Source organism: Orbicella franksi, chromosome 3 (genome assembly GCF_964199315.1).
Source record: "Orbicella franksi chromosome 3, jaOrbFran1.1, whole genome shotgun sequence".
Lineage (NCBI taxonomy): Eukaryota > Metazoa > Cnidaria > Anthozoa > Scleractinia > Merulinidae > Orbicella > Orbicella franksi.
This window is the reverse complement of record NC_138147.1, coordinates 26932775-26956913: the sequence shown is the minus strand read 5'-3', so window position 1 is coordinate 26956913 and position 24139 is coordinate 26932775. Positions and strand designations below refer to the sequence as shown.

The 24139-nt window shown below is 37.3% G+C and overlaps 1 protein-coding gene and 2 long non-coding RNA genes across 11 annotated transcripts in view; 1 reads left to right on the top strand and 2 right to left on the bottom strand.

Moving 5' to 3' along the window:
* The first annotated feature begins 239 nt into the window (after positions 1-239).
* LOC145482910 (uncharacterized) lies at positions 240-10907 on the top strand. 3 transcript variants are annotated; one of them, XR_014048833.1, is made up of 6 exons: positions 240-1065; positions 2585-2621; positions 2816-2899; positions 3288-3411; positions 9815-9942; positions 10383-10907. It is a non-coding gene; the product is annotated as an uncharacterized LOC145482910 (long non-coding RNA). The 3 variants fall into 3 exon arrangements; XR_014048834.1 differs by lacking the exon at positions 2585-2621; XR_014048835.1 differs by lacking the exons at positions 2585-2621; positions 2816-2899.
* Positions 6745-8578, bottom strand: LOC145482903 (uncharacterized). Of its 2 annotated transcripts, none has more exons than XR_014048828.1 (2): positions 8250-8578; positions 6745-7028 (listed from the first exon to the last, which is right to left on the bottom strand). It is a non-coding gene; the product is annotated as an uncharacterized LOC145482903 (long non-coding RNA). The 2 variants fall into 2 exon arrangements; XR_014048829.1 differs by lacking the exon at positions 6745-7028 and adding an exon at positions 7276-7676.
* Positions 10908-12833: 1926 nt separating the features above from the next.
* Positions 12834-24139, bottom strand: part of LOC145482800 (proto-oncogene tyrosine-protein kinase receptor Ret-like) — a 28268-nt gene continuing 16962 nt past the window's right edge. For 4 of the 6 annotated variants that reach the window (XM_081461438.1, XM_081461441.1, XM_081461440.1 and 1 more), the window contains 7 exons: positions 21555-21742; positions 20551-20670; positions 19699-19769; positions 18478-18518; positions 16973-17069; positions 15274-15373; positions 12834-14618 (listed from right to left, as the gene is read on the bottom strand). In XM_081461438.1, coding sequence (XP_081317564.1) covers positions 14550-14618; positions 15274-15373; positions 16973-17069; positions 18478-18518; positions 19699-19769; positions 20551-20670; positions 21555-21742 — 686 coding nt within the window. In that variant the 3' untranslated portion in view covers positions 12834-14549. The other 2 variants (XR_014048819.1, XM_081461439.1) reach the window with 2 other exon arrangements.

Below are 24139 nucleotides of genomic sequence, written 5' to 3'. Positions count from 1 at the left end.
AGAAAGTGCTCCACTGATGGATATCCACTGACTTTTATTAGACAAATATGCTTTGAACTAGTTAAGGACTGTCCCCTGTAGCCCGACTTTGTTTTACATTGCAGCACATATTGCGGAGGTAGAAAACTGACTGCTTTTTGAAACATGCTTTAAGTGTTAAAAAGTCATTATAATAACACTTTTTAGAATCACTTTTCAATTTCCTAGAAATTCTAGACAGACTCGGAATGGTGATAGCGGAGCTCCGGCGGAGCCCCATACCCATATAGGGGAGAAAAGGAAACCCATGAATTGATTTTCTCATGGTTATCATGGCTAGCGGTATTGCTCGTGGGCGCGTACGCACGACGGCGACGACGGCGACGACGACGACGACGACGACGACGACGACGGAGTCGCGCAAGATGGCGGCCATACTCCAGCTAATAGGTTGACAGAGACATGCACCCTCAGTTGGTAGCGGGTGAATGCCATTTTTCTTGGCGGGATTTTTAAAGAAAAACGATAGCGGAGGTTGATTTAATATTTTGAAGACAGGGTTGCGCTGAAGCAAAAGACAGAAAGCAAGAATTAACAGGCAAAGAAGTAGCGAAGAATATCGCGAAAAAGACTGAGCGGGCCAGCGCTGGGGAAGGTGGCGAAACAGTAGTGAACAATGCCGTGAATTATAGCTAGTCAAGGGCTAGAGAAAGGAGGTGAAATAATACCGAACAATGCCGTGAACCAAAGCTAACGAGGGCTATAGAAAGGAGGCGAAAGTACCCGACAAATTGATTCAGAAGACTGCCGAACTCCCCATGGCCAAGTTCAAAATTCGCGCGAACGTGATGCTGTGCAGCCGTGCAAGAAAATTCAAAAGTCACCTGATTTGGTCAGGTGATGAACATTAGAGAAATCAAACGTACCCGAGTGTTTTAGAGAAATTGCAAAACACTAAACGTAGCGGAAAGAAGTGGTTGATTCGTTGATCTATCGAAAATATAACTTCAGTTTAGTCTTCACAACTTTTGCTGCAAGTTTCTGCCTGGAAGATTTACACTGGCCGAACTGAATTGCCAACTTGCGGTAAGTGACTTTTGTTGTTGCGTTTGGTATGAAAATTAACAAGTTTCCTCGGCGATATAAGCTTATTTTCAATTGGAATCCAGTAAAAGTCTTCCTTATTTGAAGCCATGCTGTAAGAGATTTTAAAAATTGCATCGTTTTAATTTCGCTCGTCTCTAAACAATAACACGTGGGTCGCTTTGGAGGTTGCTGTAAGTTGTAAACAAATTATGTTTTCTATCGATTTTCGTCGTCAATTTAAGCTTATAACCTCACATCTAAAAATAAGCTTAACCAAAATCGTACTTGTAAACACGGCCGGGCGAGTTTTGAAGTTTTGTCTGATTTAGTTAGCACTGCTGCTTTGTAGACTGCTAAAATTTGTTCTTCTGTTGTTGAAAACTGAACCAAGAAAGGTCTACAAACCATTTTAAGCCGAAGCGAACAGGATTTGCTAAATTTACTTTTGTTCCTATGTGAATATTTGCATATTGTGATTACAAAGTATGGAGATTTCCTCGTTTTGTTAGTTCAATTTATTCGGTTTGGCGAAATGCTTTTGTGAATTCCGAGGTTAAATTGGTTGAAGACTGGTAAAGCTACTGCCAATGAAATTAATAATAATAACTTAATATGGAAATGTTCCAAAAAAGTGAGATAGTACTAATTGACTCGATAAATTGAACAGTGTAATAGAAGTTCTTGCCCTGACCATTTCTCAGTAATAAGAAGAACTTTTACATACATATATACACAATTTAGTTGGAGAGAGTGCTCTCCTATCTCCACTCTCTCTCTCTCTCTCTTTACTCTCTTCTTCACACTAATTTTTTATTTACTAACTTATTAAATGAATGTCACTGACTGTTTTCTTTGTTGTGCATGCATACTTTTTTGCTGGTCGAAGAAAGTTTCAGTTTCTTCCTGGCTGTACAGTTTCCTTTCTCCTGTCCTGTACCAATTTGTTTGTGATATAACTTCGTGAATTCTCTATTCTCCTTAAATTTTATCTCATCAGGTTGATAGAATGCACTCTCAGAGTGTTCCATCATTGTCTTCAGTCGCTACAATTTTCCAGAAAAAAGCAATAGTTTTCTTAATTTCCTTTTACTTTGTGTTAGGACTTTTTAGCCTGCCTGTAATTGGCCCATGGGCATTACGGGAGAATAATTTTCAAGTAAAGAATTACATTCGTTTTAGTGTTGAGTATTTTAAATTGTTATGAATTAGGCATTTCTTTTTATTTTTTATATTTTTTTATTTTAGTCCCACGCAATGTTTTATGGTTTTACCGAGGTATACCATGTAAATGTAAATAATGCACTGGAATTGGCGAATCAGAGTGTGCATTATATCGCCTTTAAACACAAACCACATATTATAAATGACTCATGTAAATGATATTTTTATTACAGAGAACTGGACAGGGCAAGAACTTCTCCTTCTTTTGTGAATTTATATATTAATTCCTCTCAGTGCTGTCAAAATGTCTCAGGAACCTTCATTTCTGATAATTTATTATTTTCCACCATACCTACAGCACAGAAGCTCACCAAATCCTAACTGATAACTAACATGTGTGTATCTCTAGCCTTTGCTGTGTGCTACATGTATATTCTGTTATCCTGCCTTAACTGCTAGGAAAAATTTTGGCAGAGCTGTTTCAACAGTTTCACTTAAATTGATTTCCAGTAACAGCGCTACATGTAGCAGTGTTATTGAGTGTGAACTTGAAGGGGGATTTTAAATTTTTATTTTTTTATGATTACAGACGACAACAAATATACATGTGTATACATAACCTGATGTTGGTGTTGGTTACAAACTGTAGTTCATAATAGTCATCCTATTACAGGTAAGGGGGAAAAGTTCAGAGAGTTTAGAACATTTCTTCCCCCAGCACACCTTCTGTCTATAGGTGCAATAATTGAGAGGTTATATATATGTACGAAGAGTAATGTAAAGTTACTGTATAAACTTAGCATTAAAATCTGACATTTGAATGCCTCCTTTGCTAAAATTAGTCATGATTTAATTGTTATCACTCCCTGTGAATTCATAGAGATTCCAGAGGCAATTATAACCTAATGTGGAAGTCCTGTCTTCAAGTGATGGAAAATGACACAGAAGAGTTACAATGAAAGTAAACAGAATTGTGAATGTTGATATGGTGTACATTATACATCTTGTAAAGGCATTTGGTGAGTGCCAAAGGCATAACATTTCATGTATTGCTTTTTCAGGACAAATTATATAACAGTGACGTTTTAAAAGGTGTGATCAGAAAAATAATGAGTACATTGTCCAGGCAGCACCAGTTTATGGACGGCATATGCAGACGGTAAGAGGAACTGTAAGCACTACCATGTAAGTTAGTTTTATGCTTATGACTTCTTGTTCTTGAATTTTGTGTCATTTCATCACAAGAATAGGTAACGAAAGATGCAATAGTTGTTGCAATATATTTTTGAAGGAAAACTTATAAGTCTGCCTATGCTGGATAACAGCCATGTGTAAACTGAATGTGAAGCAAACAATATGTTAAATATGGGGCAACCCTAAAACCCAGAAACCGGAATCCGGAATCTGGAACCAAAAACCGGAATCCAGAAACTGGAAACTGGAATCCGCAAATCAAAGAAAATAAGTTCTTCAAGTACGCGAAAATTGTTTTGCTTAGCTTTTCGACTGTAAAAAGTAAGCTGCCAAGTAAAAAGGACCTCAAACTTAACCTTTTTTGAAACACAAATTACCCGTCTGTTGAAATTGTGCAACCGTTATTTTTAGTGAGGGCTATGATTATGAGAATCTCAGTAAAGTGCATCTTAATTTTATTCCAAGCACCTCGAGAGTGTCTAAAATAAGCTTGCTGGTAATTGCCATTTTGTTTAATAAGTAATCTTCAATTTACCGGAAGTATAAATTTATCCTTTATGTCTAGTACATACTGAACAAGATAGAAAATGTCATAGAGAACAGGATATCCATCAGTGGCAGCCCCCTGTACATTGACGGTCACGCCCCCCAATTTCGAAGTCCAAGGGCTAACCCGTCTGGTCTAAATATGAAATTTGATTTTTCCAACAGATACGAGACCAATTCCAGATTAACACAATTTCCACACATACTGTGACAAATCAGCATTTCATATTCTTGGCGGCCATCATATTAAAACAATTTGTAGAAATGTTGCACACTTACTTCCGTCTGCTTCTCACTTGCTGACAGATCAGACCACATGCTGTTCAAAGATGCTAAAAGACTGCCAGAAACTCACTGCAATAGCCTATAATAGCTTGTTGTTAATGTGCTGCTCACCAGTCTTCTCAGAGCAATTTGATCTAGACAAGAACCGGGCTCTCACCAGGGCCAGCTTGAACAAAAGATGGGTAACTTAGTCTATGAGCAGGCTCTCGTGTTTGGGCTGGGGGTGTGATTGGCAAAGCCGCATGAAGGCTCTTGGTGACATGCCAATGCAGAAAAACACTAGACACCTATTTAGCCTGCTCAGAGAATAGAGACAGATACTAGAGCCTGCTCGCAGGCTATGAGTAACTCTATCCACCCAAAAAATCAGTAACCCTGACTGGATAGTGATGTACCGAATGAATAGCTTTATGCAGCTTTTGAACAACGGGGCCAGATATATAGCTAAGGGTTGTTCAGAACTAGTCAATAATTTTTTAGCAATTAGTCTGTGGCTGAAGTAAAGCCAAGAAAATAAATAACAACAAAATGATTTTTGCTCATATTTATTTATTAGACATTGCTGAAGTGAATTATTTCTATCATCATTCATAATATCTGGATTCCAGATTCTGGTTTTTGGTTCCGGATTCTGGATTCCGGATTTCGGTTTCCAAATTCAGTGTTTTAGGGTTGCCCCAGATGATGTATGTGCATATGTTAATCTTGAATAATCTGAAATTTCAGAGAGTTTAAAAATATCATATCATATCTGTGATGGTTCTGAGGTGGAGGGCTCCCGTACGAAACGAGCAGATCTGTTTATAGTCTGTTACAGATCTGCTGGCACATCTGTAGCAGATCTGCAGATAATCTACAGATGATCTACAGATTATCTGCAGATCATCTGCAGAATGTCTGCAGAATGTCTGCAGAATATCTGCAGAATGTCTGCAGAGCGTCTGCAGCGATGATCTGCAACAAGTCTGCGAATTTGCAGACGCTCTGCAGACGAAATCAGCCTATCATGTTAAACAAAAAGCCCACAAAATGCACCAATCAAACAACGTTTATTTAAAAGATAGACAGAGGAGGTCGGTTTGTTATTCATCAAAAGTAAACAATTAATGTTGACAGATAAAGCAAATAATATCACTAGCAGGAATTTAAAGTATTTTCTTAGCGTGACATTTTCCACATATTCCAAATGAATAAAAAAAACCTCGGGTAGCAAGCACTCCTTTCAAAAAATCTAGGCTTCACGTAGCCTGCGAGCAACAAGGGAACTTGCTCGCAGGCTAGGCTTCGCGTGCTTTTTTTGGTTCGCTTGGCAGGTTATTTACAGAAACGAGATCGGGTAAACTGGATACTAAGTGAGATTCATTTCCTTCTCGTCTGTGCTCGGCACCTGCTTGACATGAAGCCAGTTTAAAGGAACGAAAGAGGTAAGTCATAGAGTACATAAATAATGCACAACAGCGACCGCTTATCGAGTTTTTGTTCGCCTTATGTATCATTTTTTTCATTCGCTTCGTAGCTTACTTACATATATCAACAGATATCAAAAATATTTGTTTATTAGGTACTCAGTTCACGTTGCAGCATTCTACTGTGGCCTAAAGTCTATGGTGCACTAACCTTCGATCCCTGAACGGCTTGTTCCGAACATGCGCCACTAATATTCCAGCACACCAGGGCCGAGCGAAGACCGTAATTAAGAGAGGTCGCTACCAAGAGTTTACGGAACACTGACGGAATCCTGACCCGCACTGTTAACGCATACTGAGAAAGTACGCTTACACATTTGTAACAAGTTTAGATAGTGCATTGTATTCTAGTAGGTAGCAATAAAAGTAAAACCTAAAGCCAACTTGGCATATTCAGTTTTTACAGACCAGTCAAAAGATTATTCACGATATGCGACCAATGATTAAATGTTACTTTTAGTGTGACCTTTTCATAAGGTCGGTTTCTAAGTCACTGCAGTGAGTAAATCCAGATGTTTCAAGACATACAGTATTCTCAATAAATGAGTTTACTGTCAAGCGTTGTAGATTTCGTGTGTTCAACAGCACACATCCAAATAGTCGGAATAAACATAATACACCCGCAAATAACTTGATTCACACACTGCTCTAAACAAAAACTAAACATGAGTTTAATCCATGCTCTGCGAAATTACTAACTCTTTGTAAATATTTTTAGTGATTCGACAAAATGTTTCATTCTCTTCGCTCAACTAATACTCGTTTGTTTACATTGTTCGATCGCATTATGAAAAAACTACATTTTTTTTTCTGTTCAACAACTTCTTCTATTGCTTCAATAAGCCCATTTTCTCGCAAAGTCCAAAATACAATAAGTATGTCACGCAGCAATTCGAGTACTGCAAGTTACTGAGTGAAGAATTATCTTGATATCTGTTTTTTGTTCGCACCAAAATGAAAAAAACTACTGAGGGAGTTTTATCGATGATTTAAGCATTTAGCCTCACATCAGTGTAATATCAATTTTGCACTTTTCAAGCCAAAGGAAGAAATAAATAACTTGGATACATATTGTTATATTATACTGATACTGAGAGAAAAACTGTGAGCTGTTTTCATTTCGTAGAGACGGTCACGGTCACAAAAATACATGTACTTTGGTAGAACTTTCCATTCTTATTTAGTTACAGCTTATCTATACTTCCCTGAATTTTTTTCTTTTGGCTGTTCCAACTTTGTTTGTTAAAATGCGGTTCATCTGGGATACGGAAAACTCCAGTTCGTTGAGAGTGACAAACCTTCCAACATACGCTATAAAAAATAAAAATATATTAGTAAACTACATGTATGTATTACTTTTAAAAGTAGTCAGTTTATTATTATCGCAATTATAGCAATATGATTACAAAAATGCGACACATCATCTCTGATCATGTGTGTTTGTGTACGTATGTTTCTACAGGTTACTGCCTGATGCCCTTGCCCTTTAAAGTCTTCACCACATCTTGATTCAGAGCCTTACTAATGAAGCACACCCGCTTTGCTTGCCTGTGTTCGGGAGCCATGGGCAAGACTTGTTGCCAGAGTCTCCTCACTGAAGAAGGCTTCAATTAACAGCAAGTATAATTTCTTGGGGTCTTTATCGCATTGACTGTATGTGAATGGAGTTAAGTTTAGCTGAGGATATGTAGATTCCAGATCCTGGCACAAGTTCTTGCTTCCCAGGGCCTGCAACGTAGTATTTTTTACTCTCATCTTGATTACCAGACGGCAAGTTCTCGAACCTAATCATTAAATTTAAAATCGAACAGAACTGCTTAATACTAGCCTGTGCGTATATCACGAGTTTGATTGTACTACTAATACTACTAGACGGTTTGATTGTAATACTAAATTGGTTATTAAATCGATTGTTGAACCTACCGAGTTGGAGTTAGTTTCCGCTGCCTTGTGAAGAGTCTACAAAAGAGTTGAATAGTTTTAGGTACAGAAAGTCAGAATAAAACCCCAAAATTGCCAACCTTCTTGTGTAAGTTGACTACATAACTAAAGTGCCACTCAGTCCTACTCCAGTTTGTTTCCAGAAATTTTATATTTTGTACATAAATATCTATAGGAAGCAACAGATAAAAGCTCACAGGCTTCATAAAGTCACATTTATCTCTATTTTGCGCTCCAAAATTAATTTATTCTACTTAAGAAATTGCATGGCTGGATTGCCTGTTCATTTCAAAAACTACCCATTCAAATGTTCCAAGCGTCCTGAACTGGTCTTTATATGTTACTATTAACTACAGCTATGTATGTGCAATGTGCACGTAAATCTGCTCAAACAGTAAAAATCTGTAAATCGCGTCACCGTTACTCCAAACTTAGTTAATATGATTTCGGGAAGAATGCTGTGAATAAAATTTTTTCTCGATTTGCCGTTCACCTCTGATAATTACCCTGTTTTTTGAACGATCATCAGAGTTTAGTTAAACTGGAATGTTACATTAAAAGAGGTCTTAAAACAGTTGAAAAACCACCAACCTCCAGTCTTAATAATTTTCCCTGGGTAGGGAGTATTTTTACTGGTCCTCCTTCCTTTCTTTCCCTCCTCCCAGTCAGCCATGGCGTCTAAGCCCTCGAAGATTTCTCCGGCATAATGTACCTGTGAAGCACTTGCGACGCTATATAAATCTTCTTCCGTCCAAAGAACTATAGCAAAAGCCATCTTTTTATGTCAAAAAGCAATTTCTTACAGACTGTCTTGTTTGCGCGCAAACTTTGAATGTGACACTTCAACTGAAAGGAATATCAGTGTCAGCAACATCTCCTACTCTTATTGGACGGTTCAAGTGTGACAGGTGTCGGGTATCAGCCAGGAGAATCTGTCATTTTCGCAGCGGCCGATGAGATTTCACTTGTGGTTTTCTCTCTTTGTCGAGAACAGCAAATAAAGGTAAAGATAATTTGTACATTTATTTCATTTTCTTCATGGCTGCGATATACTTACATGTTTATACCCCCAAATTGAGGCATCACATTTCTTGTTACAAACAAACATGCCACTTAGGTCACCCGGTTATGCAAATCAGGGTCTGCGTTACTGATTCATTCTTGTAAGATAATGATGGTTTGAAACGTGATGTATTTCACCTCTGCCATTTCCGGGGCGTAGAAGACATCAAGATTTTAAGAACGTCTCCTTATGTTTTGAAGCTGTTGTAGGTATAAGAAAAATAATCATAGTACAGAAACTTAACCATCGTATTCCACTTTTCATGATTCATTCACGTGTTGACTTCAACTTTCGTATCGTTGTTCTATCAACACTGATATGTCGATCGATGAAATGCTTTTCCCTGAGCATTTGGAACTGGGAATTTAACACCAATGTGCCCTGCAGTGCTCTTAAATTTTATTGAAAGAATGTGTTAGGCATATGTGTCTAATCCCTATATAATAAGAATAAATTAAGGTCGAAAGTGTATTTATCATTTAATTTAAGTGTTCAATTGACGTATAACATTTGATTTACTAGCACGTTGTACGTAAGTGGCTGACCATTTATGCCTCGTATTTACGCATTTTCAATGTTCGACTATCTTTTTATTCGTAGAATTGCACTATTTTATTCATCTCAAAACGAACCAGTCATGACTGATCCAACTAAGGTTTATACCGAAGTGACGATGCAATGAATGGTCTATCGATCCGGTTTTTGGACTTCAACGTGTTGCAGATCATCTGCAGACGCTGCAGATATTCTGCAGATCTCTTGTTCGTCTGTTTTCGTCTGCAGTCTTAAAATCGGGAAGAGTTTTCAAGCTCAACGTCTGCAGCAGACTGAAAACAGACTCTGCAGACTATAAATTAGTCTGCAGTTGATCTGTTTTTGTCAAAACAGATCTGTTGCAGATCTGCTGCAGATCTGCTCGTTTCGTACGGGCTGTTACATGTACATGCAAATGTCTCATGCACGATTTTTCACTCATTATGATTCAGGTGCAAATAGTTTCTGTATCTGTTGATGTGCAACAATCTACACCAATATTTCAACCTAATAATGTACAGTGTATATTAATTAACCAAATTATGCTGTTTGGTTTTAGTTGGCCAGTGCTACTACATAGTAATGTGATGTTGAAGTGCACAAATTTACAAACATGCCCAGTGTCAACTTGTCAAATACATGTATATGAACAGGCCAGACAGTGTAGATTACAAAATTCTCTGAAAGGTAAGATGTTTCTTAAACATTATTTTGTAATTAATGATTTCTCAGACATTTTTTTCTTCAAGAAAAGATTCATACCCCACATGGAGGTTTTTTCTCTATTAGAGCTCTTGATTCCTGATACTTTAATTTGGAATTTCTAAAGACTGGCCGTGAATGGGTGTTGGGTGTGAATATCTTCTGGAACTGCACATTCATTCATTGAGTAGGCAAGAACATCAGTATTTATCCTGACAAACTCTGATTTTCTTCTGGAAGCTGAACTCATATACAGTTGTACAGTTATATGTACAACCAAACAGCCTGGATGACCCTGTGATTGGGACTGTGCACATTGCTGTAACCCTCAATGTTCCAGTTGCTTGTTTGAAGCAAATTGCATTTGCTCTCGAAAGCAAGTGGCGAAGTTCATAACAGTTATGTAAGTTTGCTTTGTATCTCAGGGCAGAGCCTGCCACAGTGAAAGTTGGAGTACCAACCCCTAGCATTTGATTCACTACTAACACTCAGTAAACAGCTAACAATGAAGTACACTGTATATCAAAGAAAGGAATTACATGCCTGTTCCTGTCAGTCAATATATGAACAGGTTACAGATGGGGAGCCTGTATTAAAACATCAAAGATTTTCAAAGCAACCATGGCCTGGTGAGATATTTCTGAGGTAATATAAATTTAAGGTCCTTATGATTGCTTATAGGCATTGATTTTTATTGTAAACAATATCTTACTGAGTGTATTTTTCTTGTGTGCTAATTGTTGGAGAACACAGAGGTCACTGTTATGACAGATATTAATTTGTGAAAAGTTCTATAAACAAATGCATCTGGGAACAAATTAATTTATCATGGATGCAGCTTCTGAGAGATCCCCAATATTAATGGAACATACACTGTTCATACAGTACATGTAAAAGAGTTTAGTAATTCATTACTTATGATTGTAATGCTTTGTTTGGTTTCTCTGTATTTACAGACAACTTGATGGGATTATAAATTCTGCACCAAGTTCATTGAATAAACTGACTTGGAGGTTCAGTTCTGCAACCCATCCTGTTTGTAGTAATATCATAGCTGCAACATTGTGACAGATACACTGCATTACATTATTAAGAAACACATATTAACTAATTATTTTTAAGTGCCTGTTAATTTAATCAGTTTTTCTTAGAGATAATTTACTCATGGTTTATTTAAATAATTGGCTTTTTGGCTTTAAACTGATATTTATTGAGCTTTTAAATCAATTTTGTGATAATCTGCATTGGACATGGCATAAATTGATATTTTGCCAACACAAAATGGAGAACTGGGTCTTAAGCAAAGTTGCAGGATTAGCATTTTTGTAGAAAGAAAGGGTTGAGAAATTTGTGACATTCTACAGACAGCCTTGCCATTCGCAATGTCCGATAAGGTTAATTTGTTCCATTCTGTTGTAGAAATAGTGTTCTCTAATTTATAAATTATTTCAATCTGTTGTTTAAACGATTGCCTTATAACCCCATGTCTGGCTTTGGTGCATGTAGGATATTGATGTATTTTTTATCCATTTTGCTGTAAATTATCTTAATTGATGTGTCAATCAAAACATATCTTGGATATGCTGGGCTCTTCTGACAAATGTACCTATGCCTCATAACCTTTGAGTGCATTTGGTTGTGTAGTGCAGACAAAATACATGTACATAATATAACTTCCTCTTAGCTCACTGATAATTCTTGGTATAATTTAATCATAGCAAAATTAATCAATGGAACCCAATCGCAGCTCTTGTAGTCCACAATGCCAGTCGAGAAAAAGAACAAATCACATTGAAATTGAATAATAAAATTATTATTAGAAGCCTATGCAAGTATTCATGATCAGCAAAAAAAAGATATCGTAATTACCATTCATGCGAGGGTGATTTTGCTTATTGCAAACCCTTCCAGCAGGAGGAGACTCCATACAATAGTGAAGATGGCTAAATGTATCTTTGGGGACAAGTTAGAAAACAAAACTTTCCAACTTTTCACATATGTATACTGTTTTGGTATTTTTGTGAGATTTCATTTGGTAGAGATTCAGGGACTGAGTATATTGTAACCACTGCATTTCAATCAGTCCCCACAACAAAAAAAATGTGTAAACTTCTTTTGTGTGGGAGTCCCCATGTTAACTAAGGAAGAATATAATGATTAATGACAATGCCTTGTCTTTCTGAATAAGGTAGGAAAGAACAAGAAATGCCACCAAAAAGCACAGAAGACAGTTCTGTTATGTGATCAAGATTTTTGGTAGCTTCCCAGAAATCCTTGAAATCGTGGCTCTATATTTCATAATCACACCATCTTACACCTGAAGTAATACTAGTTCCGGCTGAAACTATCAAATCATTCGCAATTTACCTCATACATGTTGGATTATTTTCATTAGTAACAACATTCCGAAAAATAACTGAGGAGCTCCGCTTTTAGGCTGGCCTAAATCTATATATTATCCTTGTTTCAGGGCAACCGTGAGGTTTGGCTTTGATTGATGGACTGTTGGCCTTACCATATTTCTTTGTTTAAGAAACAAAAAATTATTTTTGATTAAAGCAACATTACAAATATTTAACTACCACATCACAATAATAATAATAATAATAATAATAATAATAATAATAAATTTTCTCTCTCTTACAAAATTCTTGAACGTGCCAAGGCTAATGAAGTCACACACGTGTATATTCCGTTAAATGCATGTTTGTTTACAAGAAAGTTCTTTGCAAACTGACAATTCAGTTACAGTTGTTGCTTCAACTAACGGTTTATAAATGCAGATGACATTTTTAACCTTATAATAGAAACTTCCAAAAGAGAGAAAAACGAGGTATATTTGGTCTTTCTTGGAACATTTCGTCGCTTGCCGAGGACGTCGTAAACCCGGTAACATTGCCTGTGTTGTTGAACTAAAATGACTGGGATTTTTAATAAGAGATTGTTTTATGGTATATATTGCTGATTTTTGGAAGATCATATGGCAGACTGTTTTTGTTCGAGCGAAGTCTCGAAATTGGAGATCACCAGTATCCAGTTCACTAAGAGAAAGTTGTTGACACGCTCCAAGTTAGTTCACGTATCATGGAATTTGTTATAAAACAAGCATAGAATCGAGGAGCGGGACATTTTACATAACTGTATGCGTCACAGGTGAAAACTACAACAACAAGAACCACTTAATTAGTACTAAATATATAGTTAGGAAATAAATAACGAGAGAGAGAAATAAAGAGAGGAAGAAAACTATAGGGAAAGATATAATTATATAATAAATAAATAAATAAGAAAAACATGGACAGCAACACCCACAATATCAAAAATATAATCTTACTTTCACGTTTATGCGTGACTTAAGTGTTAGGTAGCTATGACAAATCGATCGACTAAAACAAAATCACAAAAGCTAATTATCTTGTAGATAAAGCACACTTTTTAATAAGCAATTTTAGTTGGCACAGTGTCAATAGTGAGGTGTTAAATCACGAAACTAGACTACTCAAAGGTCATTTTTTTTCTATCAAGTTATTGGTAGAAATTGGTCATATGATGTAGATCTATAACGGAAGCGGCAATTTGTGATCATTATTTTGAGACTGAGCACTCTACGTATCAAAACACTCAGCTGATTATACCCTTTAAAATCGTTTTGACACTACATGACAAAGCTAAAATTTCTATTGGAAGCGAATAGCGCTGATTAGACACTCTCTTGAACCAAAATGATGCAAAATTGTTGAAATAGCAAAGGGTCACAACCAGCCATGCAATATTTCGGAAAACTCAAAGCCACTTGATACAAAACCTAACAAAAAACATGCATTTCTCTCAATATGGAACAGCATTAATGGTCTATCAAGTACAGGTTATTGAGACTATAGACTATTCGGAAAATTTATTTTTTTTTAGCAGAAGACATGCCAAGGCCACAATGCCGTGAATAGGACCAAGTAAGTCGTCACCTCAGGGAGACTGGGGAGTAAACTGTGGAATCGCTTGGAAAGCTGGTGCGCGCCTCGATATTTAATTGTAATTAACATGCCTTTGTGGCTTCAAAATTGGCAGCCTTACTAAATTCATGACTTACATCATTTCCAGCTTGTTTATATTCCATACCACGGATTTTGTTCTCTATGACAAGGTCATACAACCGGATTCTACAAGAGGTCTTATGGTGGATGGTTGCCTTGGAAACCATCCCAGGAATTCCAATGCTGGCAACCTGTACTCAGTCTCTTGGAGTGGCCAGTTTTGGAGCTAATTTCATTCAAGGACAATCGATTTTGATTTTACAGTTAACTGGCCAGGTCGGCACTTAAAAATGTTTCAAGATTTTTAGTGGTGCAGCAGTGAGTAAATGGAGTAGCGTGTAGTACAAAGTTAAATCCCAATAACAGGAAAACTTACAGTAAGAGTAAACCAAAAAAAAAAAAAAAAATCGATAAGGAAGAACTTATAAGATAGAGAAAAATTAAGAAGAATTGTAAATGAAAAGTTGAAATTGTTTTGCTAAATTTTCAGGATTCGCTTTCCACTATCAAAATAGCTTCTTTAGCTAAATTTGTTAAGCTGTCTTCTTGGGATCTTCATCATTACTCTTCAATTTTCATGTCGAAGTTAACGTACTCCTTGTCATCATACTCGTCCAAGTCTAGATACATCTGCAGATAAATTAAAATAGATATAAAGATGTAAGAACTCGCTTAGTACTATATTCTTCGTGGGGCCACTGTTCTTTAAATAGTTGAGGTAAACTGTAAGTAGCCCGGGGGACCCGTCACCTTCTCTTTTCAAGCCCGAAAGGCCAAAATCTTTTGGAGCCCCTACTTTAATTTAAAGCCCGAAGGGCCGATTTAATTTAGGAGGAGGTCCAGATTCGCCACTGGGATCAAAACTTTGACGTAGTCCACAACGGCACAGACACTAGACTCCCCGGCGGAGAATAGGGAAGCCCTTCCTTCCGGATTTCTGAAGAAAAAACGCGAAAAACTGCCAAAGGAGGACCCAAGGTTTAAATTAAAATTCAATAACATGAGAGGAAAAACACGCCTGAGGGAAAATCAACGCTTCGCTGGAAGCTTCGCGCAGTTAAGAAACACTACTATAGGGTAGTGAGCGGGTAGCTATATTTGAGATGACGTTGAATTACATCAACTATTTATTCCAGGGAGCGGTTAGCATTGTGCGAAACGTCTCGCCAATGGCAGAAATCTATGGAACATACAACTTCCAGAATTGTTTGTTCCTTCACGTATGATATTTTTTGTATCATAGACTAACACGTTTCTCAAAGCGTAAAGACTTTATATTACAAACCTTTTGATCGTCCAGCAGTCTTCTGACCGCAAAGCAGAGCCACTGGAAAGTTGGCCTCTTTTGAGGCTGCTCTTCCCAACACTCAGTCATGATGGCGTAGCTAAAAGAAAACAATCATACGTGTTTTGTTTTGTTTTTCTTTTTACCTCATTTTCTTTTAATCTCCATTTAAATACAGAGCAACTGCGTCTTACGGTCACTTCCTTACACGGCCACCTTATTCTGCCGGTCAGTCAGTCATGTTCTTATTTAAAGAACCCTGTTAATACGGTTACTCAGTTAACATGGCCAGATTTTGTACATGTGGCCCGTTGGTGACCGGATAAACGGGGTTTCACTGTAATTCCTCTTAGCGAGAACCCCGAACTAACGGTTTGATTTCATACCCATTTCTCGAAGGATGACACGGTTTACTAAAGAAGCTACAGCAAGAATATAAATGTTAATTTAGCGAAATGTTTTATTATTTCGCTCGTAATGTGTCTGAGCCCTCTGAAAAATTTATATTTACATTCACGTCTACCGTACCACGATGGTTCTTTTCTGTCGTGTTAGTCTCTCATACCCAGTGTTATTACTGTTCTGTCTTGAAAAACTATCTTTGCATTTGCAGACGCTGGTCCGAAAATTCAGATGAATGTCAAACCCCCCCCCCCCCCCCCTTAACTCTCTTATCTTCCTTTTTATTCGTCTTCTTGTTTTTCATGGCTTGGAGTGATTTGTGAGCCTTTCGAAGTCGTAAAATAAGCGTGTGTGGCTCACTTGGTACAAAGCGACACATTTTTCATCACCACCACACCGTTTTATCAAATCCACTCATGCAATTTTGCAACAGTTATAGTACTCGGTAGACCTTTTTTAAAACTTTGCAAAGGGTGGTATCTTAACACGCTGCTCACAATTCAACAATATTTAATAGTGTTTTTACTTTCCATGCGTTTCATACTATTATTGAAGCATTATTGACTGACAAAGCAGTGATAGTACTGGCTTATCAACGTGAACGTGTTGCCAAGTGCGCATGTTGACTTGAAACCCGTGCCAGCCACCTCACAGAGGCCAGCCATCTTGCAAATTTGTCGTATCACTAAAATAAGAGTGGAATTCATTAGTGCGTGAGCCGAGAAATAGGGAAAATATGTAAATTCTGCACCGCAGACTTTGTTCATTTTTTTTTTTAACCAAACAAAATAGAGAATAAAGAAATGGTATAGACTGAGTGATCTATCAAAAGTAAAACAGAGGTCACCAAAATACCACCAGTGTTAACGTTAAATCCATGCATAGTATAAAAGCTACCTAACCTACTAATTCAAACCAATTGAGTCTATGCAATATGTTACAGGGAGAAAATATTACCTAGCAATAGAGATTTTCGAAAAAATGGTCATGTTGCATGTCATATGCCCCTAGTGTGTGCCAACCTTATGCGCACGAAGAATTCGCGTTCAGTTCCTTAGCATTCTAACGGAGTCCTTGAGAAACATAGAGAAATCAGAATAATATTCAACCTGGATGCGAGGCAATTTCGGAAAGAATCCACAAAATTGCCTAACAACCAAGTTAGATCTTGCTGTAATACAAATGAGTCAGCTTACAGTGGAAAGAGCTTTTTATGTGCATTCTGATTTTTCGAAGAAAGGTGACAAATAGTGTGCGTACATTACATAGACGGGGAGACGCAGCCTAAAGTACTCACAGTTCTTCAGAGAGGTGCCTTGGCCTCGGCATGCGGTATCCTGTCTGCAGCAGGTTAGCCACTTGTCGAGCAGGTATACCAGGATAAGGCGACTCACCTGTCAACGTAAAATCATTTTTTACCATAACTGCAGAAATTCTTGCGGGCTCTTTGGCTAATTTCATTGTCAATAAGCGGACAGACACATGAATTTATAATTTATGCGATTCGTCAACGAGCGAGAGCGGACAATTTGGTAATTTGTTATATCGTAAAAAAAACAAATTGCCGTCAGTTTTTCACGCGTCTGTCCTGTTACTGACATTGAATTTCGTCATAACATTTTCAAAATAGTCTGCGGATCCTAACTACTAGCGGATCCAGCTACTTTGACAATGTTATGACGAAATTCATTGTGACTACCAGAAACTGCCTCACATGCATGCTGGATTCTCTATTTTCCAATTTCCAATAATTCACTGTTTGCCCCCAAATTTTGCATAAACCATTGTCATGAAATGCTCATTGGAATATGCAGACCTCCCAAGAGCATCTCACAAAAATAGTTCATGCAAAATCTGGGGGCAAACAGAGTTTAAAATGGGCAATGGAAAATAGAGATTATATCAGTTGAGATGCAAATTAGAAGAGTTAGTAGTGAAAGAGCTATTAATGCTCTTTGTGATATCTACGGCACATGCTTAAGGCATAAAGATAATTGAAGCTCATTTCAAGCTATAATAATTGGCCATTTCGTATTCTCGTTATTGGACTAGAATTAACCTGTAACTGAGGTTAATGTGGGGGAGTCGTTTCATAAATGCAAATGACATTGTTCTCTTTTTAATGATATTCCCCCTGTTGCGGTTATTTCGTTTTCCTTTGTGTTTTTTTCTGTTCCGTATGTTAATGCCGTTTCTCAGATTCTGCATGCTTTCATTTTTAGCTTCGTATGTAAATTTCGTCCCGTATATATTCGTGTTATCTTTCCATTTTCATCTGAGTCAATTTATCGTCCGTTACCCTTGTAACATTTTTTTGGTTCCCTGAACCTCGCCTTTCCAGCATTTGGTAAGCCGTTTTATTTCATCGTCTTTTTTGCATTTCCTTCTAGTTTTCTGTTCTCTTTGGTCAGTTATTTTGTAGTAATTCAATTTATGTTTATTTCTAGGAATTTACCTTCTTACTTAAGAAAGTTATAAAATTTGCTGGACCTAAGTGGAATTCATCTAAGTTGCAACAGAAGTCGGCCCTCTGCCTCTTCACCCCCTCATGAGCCTCCGTTCCAGTTGGTGTCTATCATTTTCCTCATCGAGAGCACAAGGCGCCCTCATTTTAAAGAATGTTTTCAGTACAAAAGGAAACAAACAAACAAATAAACAAAGAGAGCGAGAAAAGATGTATTTCTACAGATAAACAGACTATGGACGATTAATTAAGGAACCAAAGGACCTCTATACATCTGAAAAGGTAAGGAGAAAGTAATGTGTAGGTAAATGTGAGCATTTCGAAATAATTTTACATACCCATGGTAAACACTTCCCACATCACGATGCCGTATGACCATCTGGAAAATACAAATATTACAATATTAATAATATGCATGAAAACATTACTCGATTCTGATTGGCTGGGAGCATAGCAGTTCAAGTGCCGAACATCAGTGCAGTTGAAGTGTATCACCAGTGCAAATTACACATCGTAATTCTGGATTATGATTGACTGAAAGACAATAGGAAATTTTCTAAGCCAGTGATGTCACCTAAAATAATGACGAAAATTTTGTGCGGAAACTTCGAAAAAAGTTTTTCCGAATAAGAAAAAACGGTTTCAAGAAAGATCGTCCGGCACTTCCTCCACGCGAATGTTTTCATGTGTATATTATTCCGTCGAAGCAATTTCAGCTTTTTGAAAAACTCCAGTAGTACAAATTACAGTCGAAAGTCCCGTACGCGACCACCCAAAATGTCAAGCCTAGGTGGTCGCTTATGGGAGGTGGTCGCTTAGGAGAGCTTAGACCATAATGGGTCAAAATTTTTCCTCATTAGAATACGGTAACTGCCGAGACTTAACCCATGCACCGATGCCGGTGTAATGTTTTATTCATGTAGAAGTCAATTTCGAGAAAAAAATCCGGTTCTTCCCATGGAGGAATTTCCGTTTCTTGTACTAGCCAGGATTTCGATAATGTTACAACACCTTATTATCCGTTATTCGCTCCATTACCTGTCAAATGGTTGCTTACGAGAGGTTAAAAAAAGGAAAGTTTCAAACTTTTAGCTCTAAAAGTGGTCGCGGTCGCTTACGAGAGGTGGTCGCTTACAAGAGGTCTCAAATATAGTGATTTGACTAGGAAACTTTTGGCATTTTGGAAAACTGGTCGCTGAGGAGAGGTGGTCGCTTACGAGAGATGGTCGCAACAGGAGGTTCGACTGTAATTCCAAATTGAACTCGAAACCGTATAATAACCGATACTGAAAATCCCAGGTTGCTTTTCATGTAATCGTTAACAGCGTCTCAACTGACTGCAAAATGAACAAATGAACTACAGTACATGTATTGAAGGCGTCCCCAACTACAGGGTAGTTTCAAAGGAATCAACGCCTTATTAAAGTGAGACAGAGACTGTTTTGGAATAGTTTTCAGGAAAATTTTATTCTCATTATAATAAGTGAAAAAAAAAGAAAGTATAACAGGAACAAGAGCGTGAGAAATTTACTAAGCTTGGCAAAATTGAGCCAACTTACACGTCACTCATAGTACTGGATTCATCAGAGAAAAGAGATTCTGGAGGCATCCACTTAGCTGGAAGACGGGCCTTGAAATTAAGAAACAGAGCAACTAAAACTACACAAGCAAGATAAAAAATGACCAGAATTAATTAAATAAATTGAAGAGTTAAATAATTGTAATTAGAACAGCTCGAATATTAAACCGAATATCAGGACTTGGATAGATAGGTGCATAGAGAGATCGATCGATTGATAGATAGGTAGTATCAGTGAGTAAAGAAACAAACAAATAAAGCAAAACCAAATAAATGCTGAAGAAACGAACGAACGAAGAGAGAATAAGATATACATATACTTAAGGTCATTCCCCAGTATTGCATTGCGCATCCCTATTGCGCATAATTTCACGCGTGATTAGCGCGCGCATTAAAAAATGGCAGCTTTTTCTTTACAGCTGGACCTCGCCATAGAGGTAAATCGTCATTTTCTCGCAAACGAGTATGGTGACCTATCATTTTTTTTCTGTTGTTTTGCATTGAGTAATAAATTTCTCTTTGTACTATAAATAAGGACCAATTCTCAGTGTAGAACAAAAAGCAATCGTCGGAAACGTGAATTTAGCAAGCAATCGTACCACAATCATGGTGCTATTATAAGGATTTATATGGGTACAAACAAGGTGCTTTTGCTCCTAAACGAACATGGCGACCCCTCATTTTTATTTCAAAATTTAAGTTCCTATAATATAAACAATCGATAGGCAAAGTTTCACAAAAATCTCAGTGCAGGTTCTATTTCAGCGGAATGACCTTAAGTCAAAATACTTAGTTGTCCACAGTTTCGCGTCTTAATTTATTAAGAAATTACCTGAGATCTTCTTGTATAAATATCCCCCTTTAAGCTGCGTGCCAATCCAAAGTCAGAAATTTTGCAGACTTTGTTCTCACCTACCAATACATTGCGAGCGGCTAAATCACGATGGACAACCTGAAATACGTTGGAATAAAGCAGGCTTTGTGAAAATTTCAAAGACGAAGATCAGTTGCCTTTACCGTTGTTAAATTTGTTTTTCTAAATCTGGTATTATTTCAGGACATAAAACGAAGCAGTATGGGGCATTTTCACATAACGTCACGACGGCCATGTTGCCTGTGAGCCCAAACAATGAAATGAAATGTGAATTTTTCTGTTATAAAGGCTTTATACCAGATGACTCAATTTATTTGCTGACTTTATAGTGACGTCGAAAATCTTCGGGTTTCCTCTATTGATTTTGTGAAAATTATCGAGTTATTTTCGGCGGCCGTGGACTTTTCCAATCGGCTGACTGTCTCCTCTCGCCCGTATGGCTATTCCAGGCAGCTAGAACTCCATTTAATTTCAATTTACGAATTTTTTATTCTGCAGATCAATAATTTCAAGTACTTAAATACAAGTACTTCGAAGATGTCGAAAATTTAAGTGGAGCCACGTCTTGATTGCGAGGGTTTCATCAAAATGTTTTGGGCACTTTGTATTATCATGTCTGTGGTCCACAGGAGTGTGGTAAAATGTAGTCAAGTTCGTGGTTTTTTTTTTTGTTTTGTTTTTTTCACAATAACACCGAGAAGCTACCATCCATTTAGGAGAAAATAAGTGCAAATGGCGCGCGGGGATAGCTCGTCAATCGTCTTAAGATGACTACGAGGTCGTGGATTAATCTCCGGTGAAGTTTTGCCCTCGAATAGCGCAAATTAGTGAAAACTGGCTTCTGTTCAATCCAGTCAGAACTCGCTAATTTTGCGCTTTACCTGTAAGTTACAAGTCTAAAACTTTTAAAAAGCGCTCCCTTATAGCAGTAACAGCTAATAGGGTAAATGACGATGATATACCTTCATCGCTGCTAGATAGCTCATACCATCAGCTATCATCCAAGCAAAAGATAGCAAATCCTTTTCTTGCAGTTTTGAATTTGGCCTCTTTTCTCCTGAGTTGTATGTGTCCTCATGTCCTCTGCTCTTGCGCAGGTATCCAAGCAAATCCCCGTATGGTAAATACTCCAAAACAATCAACAGCGGAACTTAAATTTGAATAATTCGAAATTAAAACTACAATTATTTACGTGAAGAAGATACTGGCTGTAATTATATACACAACTTAAGCAGCTGTGAAATAAAGCTCGAAAACAAGCAAAAAACAACAACAACAACAACAACAAAACAAACAAACAAACAACAACAGCAACAACAACAACAACAAAAAACTGTGAGCTGGTCACGTTGTGAGTTCGTAATATGCCCGTAGATGATGAAGATACAAGTGAGTATATGAAAGAACCTATATTTGAACTGCGGAGAAAGATATGAAGACATGATTGATCACCGCAGCTATATTCTCAACTTAAAGCAGTCGTGAAATTAAAGCCTGAAAAAAATTAATATTTCTGGAAATTAAGGGGATGGCAGTTGAGTGTAAACCATAAATAAATAAATAAATAAATAAATAAATAAACTGGAAAATGGGGTTGAAATGAGACTCTCAAGTACCATCTACCACAATTTATTTTTGAAAACTCTAGAACATCTTCAAGCTATAATCCCGACACTTTTCTTTTCCCAGGTGAGAAAAAAAAAAAAAAAAAAATAATGATAAAAAAAAAAACAAAACAAGAATAGACTTTGTAACGTTAGGTTCTCGACGACTGTTGAAAGGCTGAATTGTCACTTGCTAGACAACTTGTCGCGATGAGACTAGCGTGTGTGAGGGATGCTTTACTAATCGAATAAAGCCAGAGATCACGGAAAATCAGCTGTGATTGACAGTGATTTAATTGACGATAATCGAACGTAATCTGAAATAAAATGCAGTGAATAAACTAATTACTAGATAATAGAAGATTACAAGATGACAAGAGTCACGAAACAATAATAGCAAACATTCCAATCATAACTGCGGTGTGATAATACTTCCAGTCAAAGTTCTCAGTAAAGACACAATGAAATTCATCAGTGATCCCAAGCAGATACACATACTGCTAACTGTCCTAATACAATAAATGACAACACTCTAAAATCTTGAAAGCAATAAAATTGCACGATGGGATAAAAACGTGCTTGCGTGAGCGCCACTGAAAGCGATGTAGGAATTTACTAGCAAGGAGAGGACCTTTAACTGAATTACCAAAGATCTTATAGGAAGTTGAGACTAGGAAGAGTATAAACTATAAAGATCTATCACTAAGACAAGATGAAGTTAAAACTTTGAAAACTGGGGCTCTGCCACGTGTTGTACTTAGAACAATAGGCTGTTGTATAAAAACCGAGACTAAAGGTACTTAGGGTTAAAAAACGTCCAAACTTGAAACTTGTACTAAAAAACAAGCATAGAAAATGGTTTGTACTTACACATCGGTTTCCGCTTGCACTCTAAATAGTCAAGGGTAGCTTAAAACTTAATTTACACGTACTGTGAACGATAACTGAAACTTGAACTACTGGCGGGAATATGCCGCTAACACTATCTACATACGTCCACGTGTAAAAACTAATGACGTCATTGCTAAGCAACAAATTGGCGACTCAGAAAGAATCAAGATTACTCACTTAATTAGAGAAGCCTCGATATAGTATTCATTACAGACTTCCGTATCGTTTTTGCGCATCTTTCAGGAAAACGTCGCAATGTTTGTTGAGGATGCATAAAATGGTTAGCGCCAACTAACACGGTTTGTTGAATAATGATAAAAATTATAACGAGCAAAATAAGAAAATGGACTGCACAAAACTGTACTCAATATTAAAAAAAATGGCAGCAAGCAAATACACCAACTCAAGTCCTCTATGTTAAAACAAAACGGCATGCAGTCAAATAAAGGGAAGTCAAAGCAAACAAAACAAAAAAACGAGAACAAAATTGTTCAATTCTAAATCGTATTCAATAGACCGTTTTGGTATCAGTTTTTCTCACTAGTACGTAGCTGCTGAAAAGATCTCCGAAATACTTCTGGTAGCAGTAAATAATTATCTCATTCTTGCCTCAAATAAAAAGAGCGAAACATCTCGTAAAATTTGTTTATTTAATATCTGGAAATGTGAACGTGACCGCCAAGTATGCCAAATAAGCATTTCTTAAACAAGGAAGAAGACGTCCCTGGGGCTTCGTAATCTTTATTGTAGGCAACTTCGGTCGAGGTGTCAGAGAAAGCTCTCACGAGGGTGCGGCCATTAGCTATCAAGCGATTGGACGCGAGTTTTACCTCGATAGGCCCCTGGGCACTGACACCATCGGAGAAGTTGCCTAGTTATCTTTTACTTGGGTGCTCCCCGACCTCAGGAAAGACTCCAGGGATTTCCTCTTCCTTAAGCAACATATGGTGTTTTTTTTTTTCTACTTCCATCGTGATCAAGTTCTTTTTATTTCTACTGGTCTTTACTGCAACAACTACGACGAGTCTTTGAGAGCTTTATGTTGCACCTAC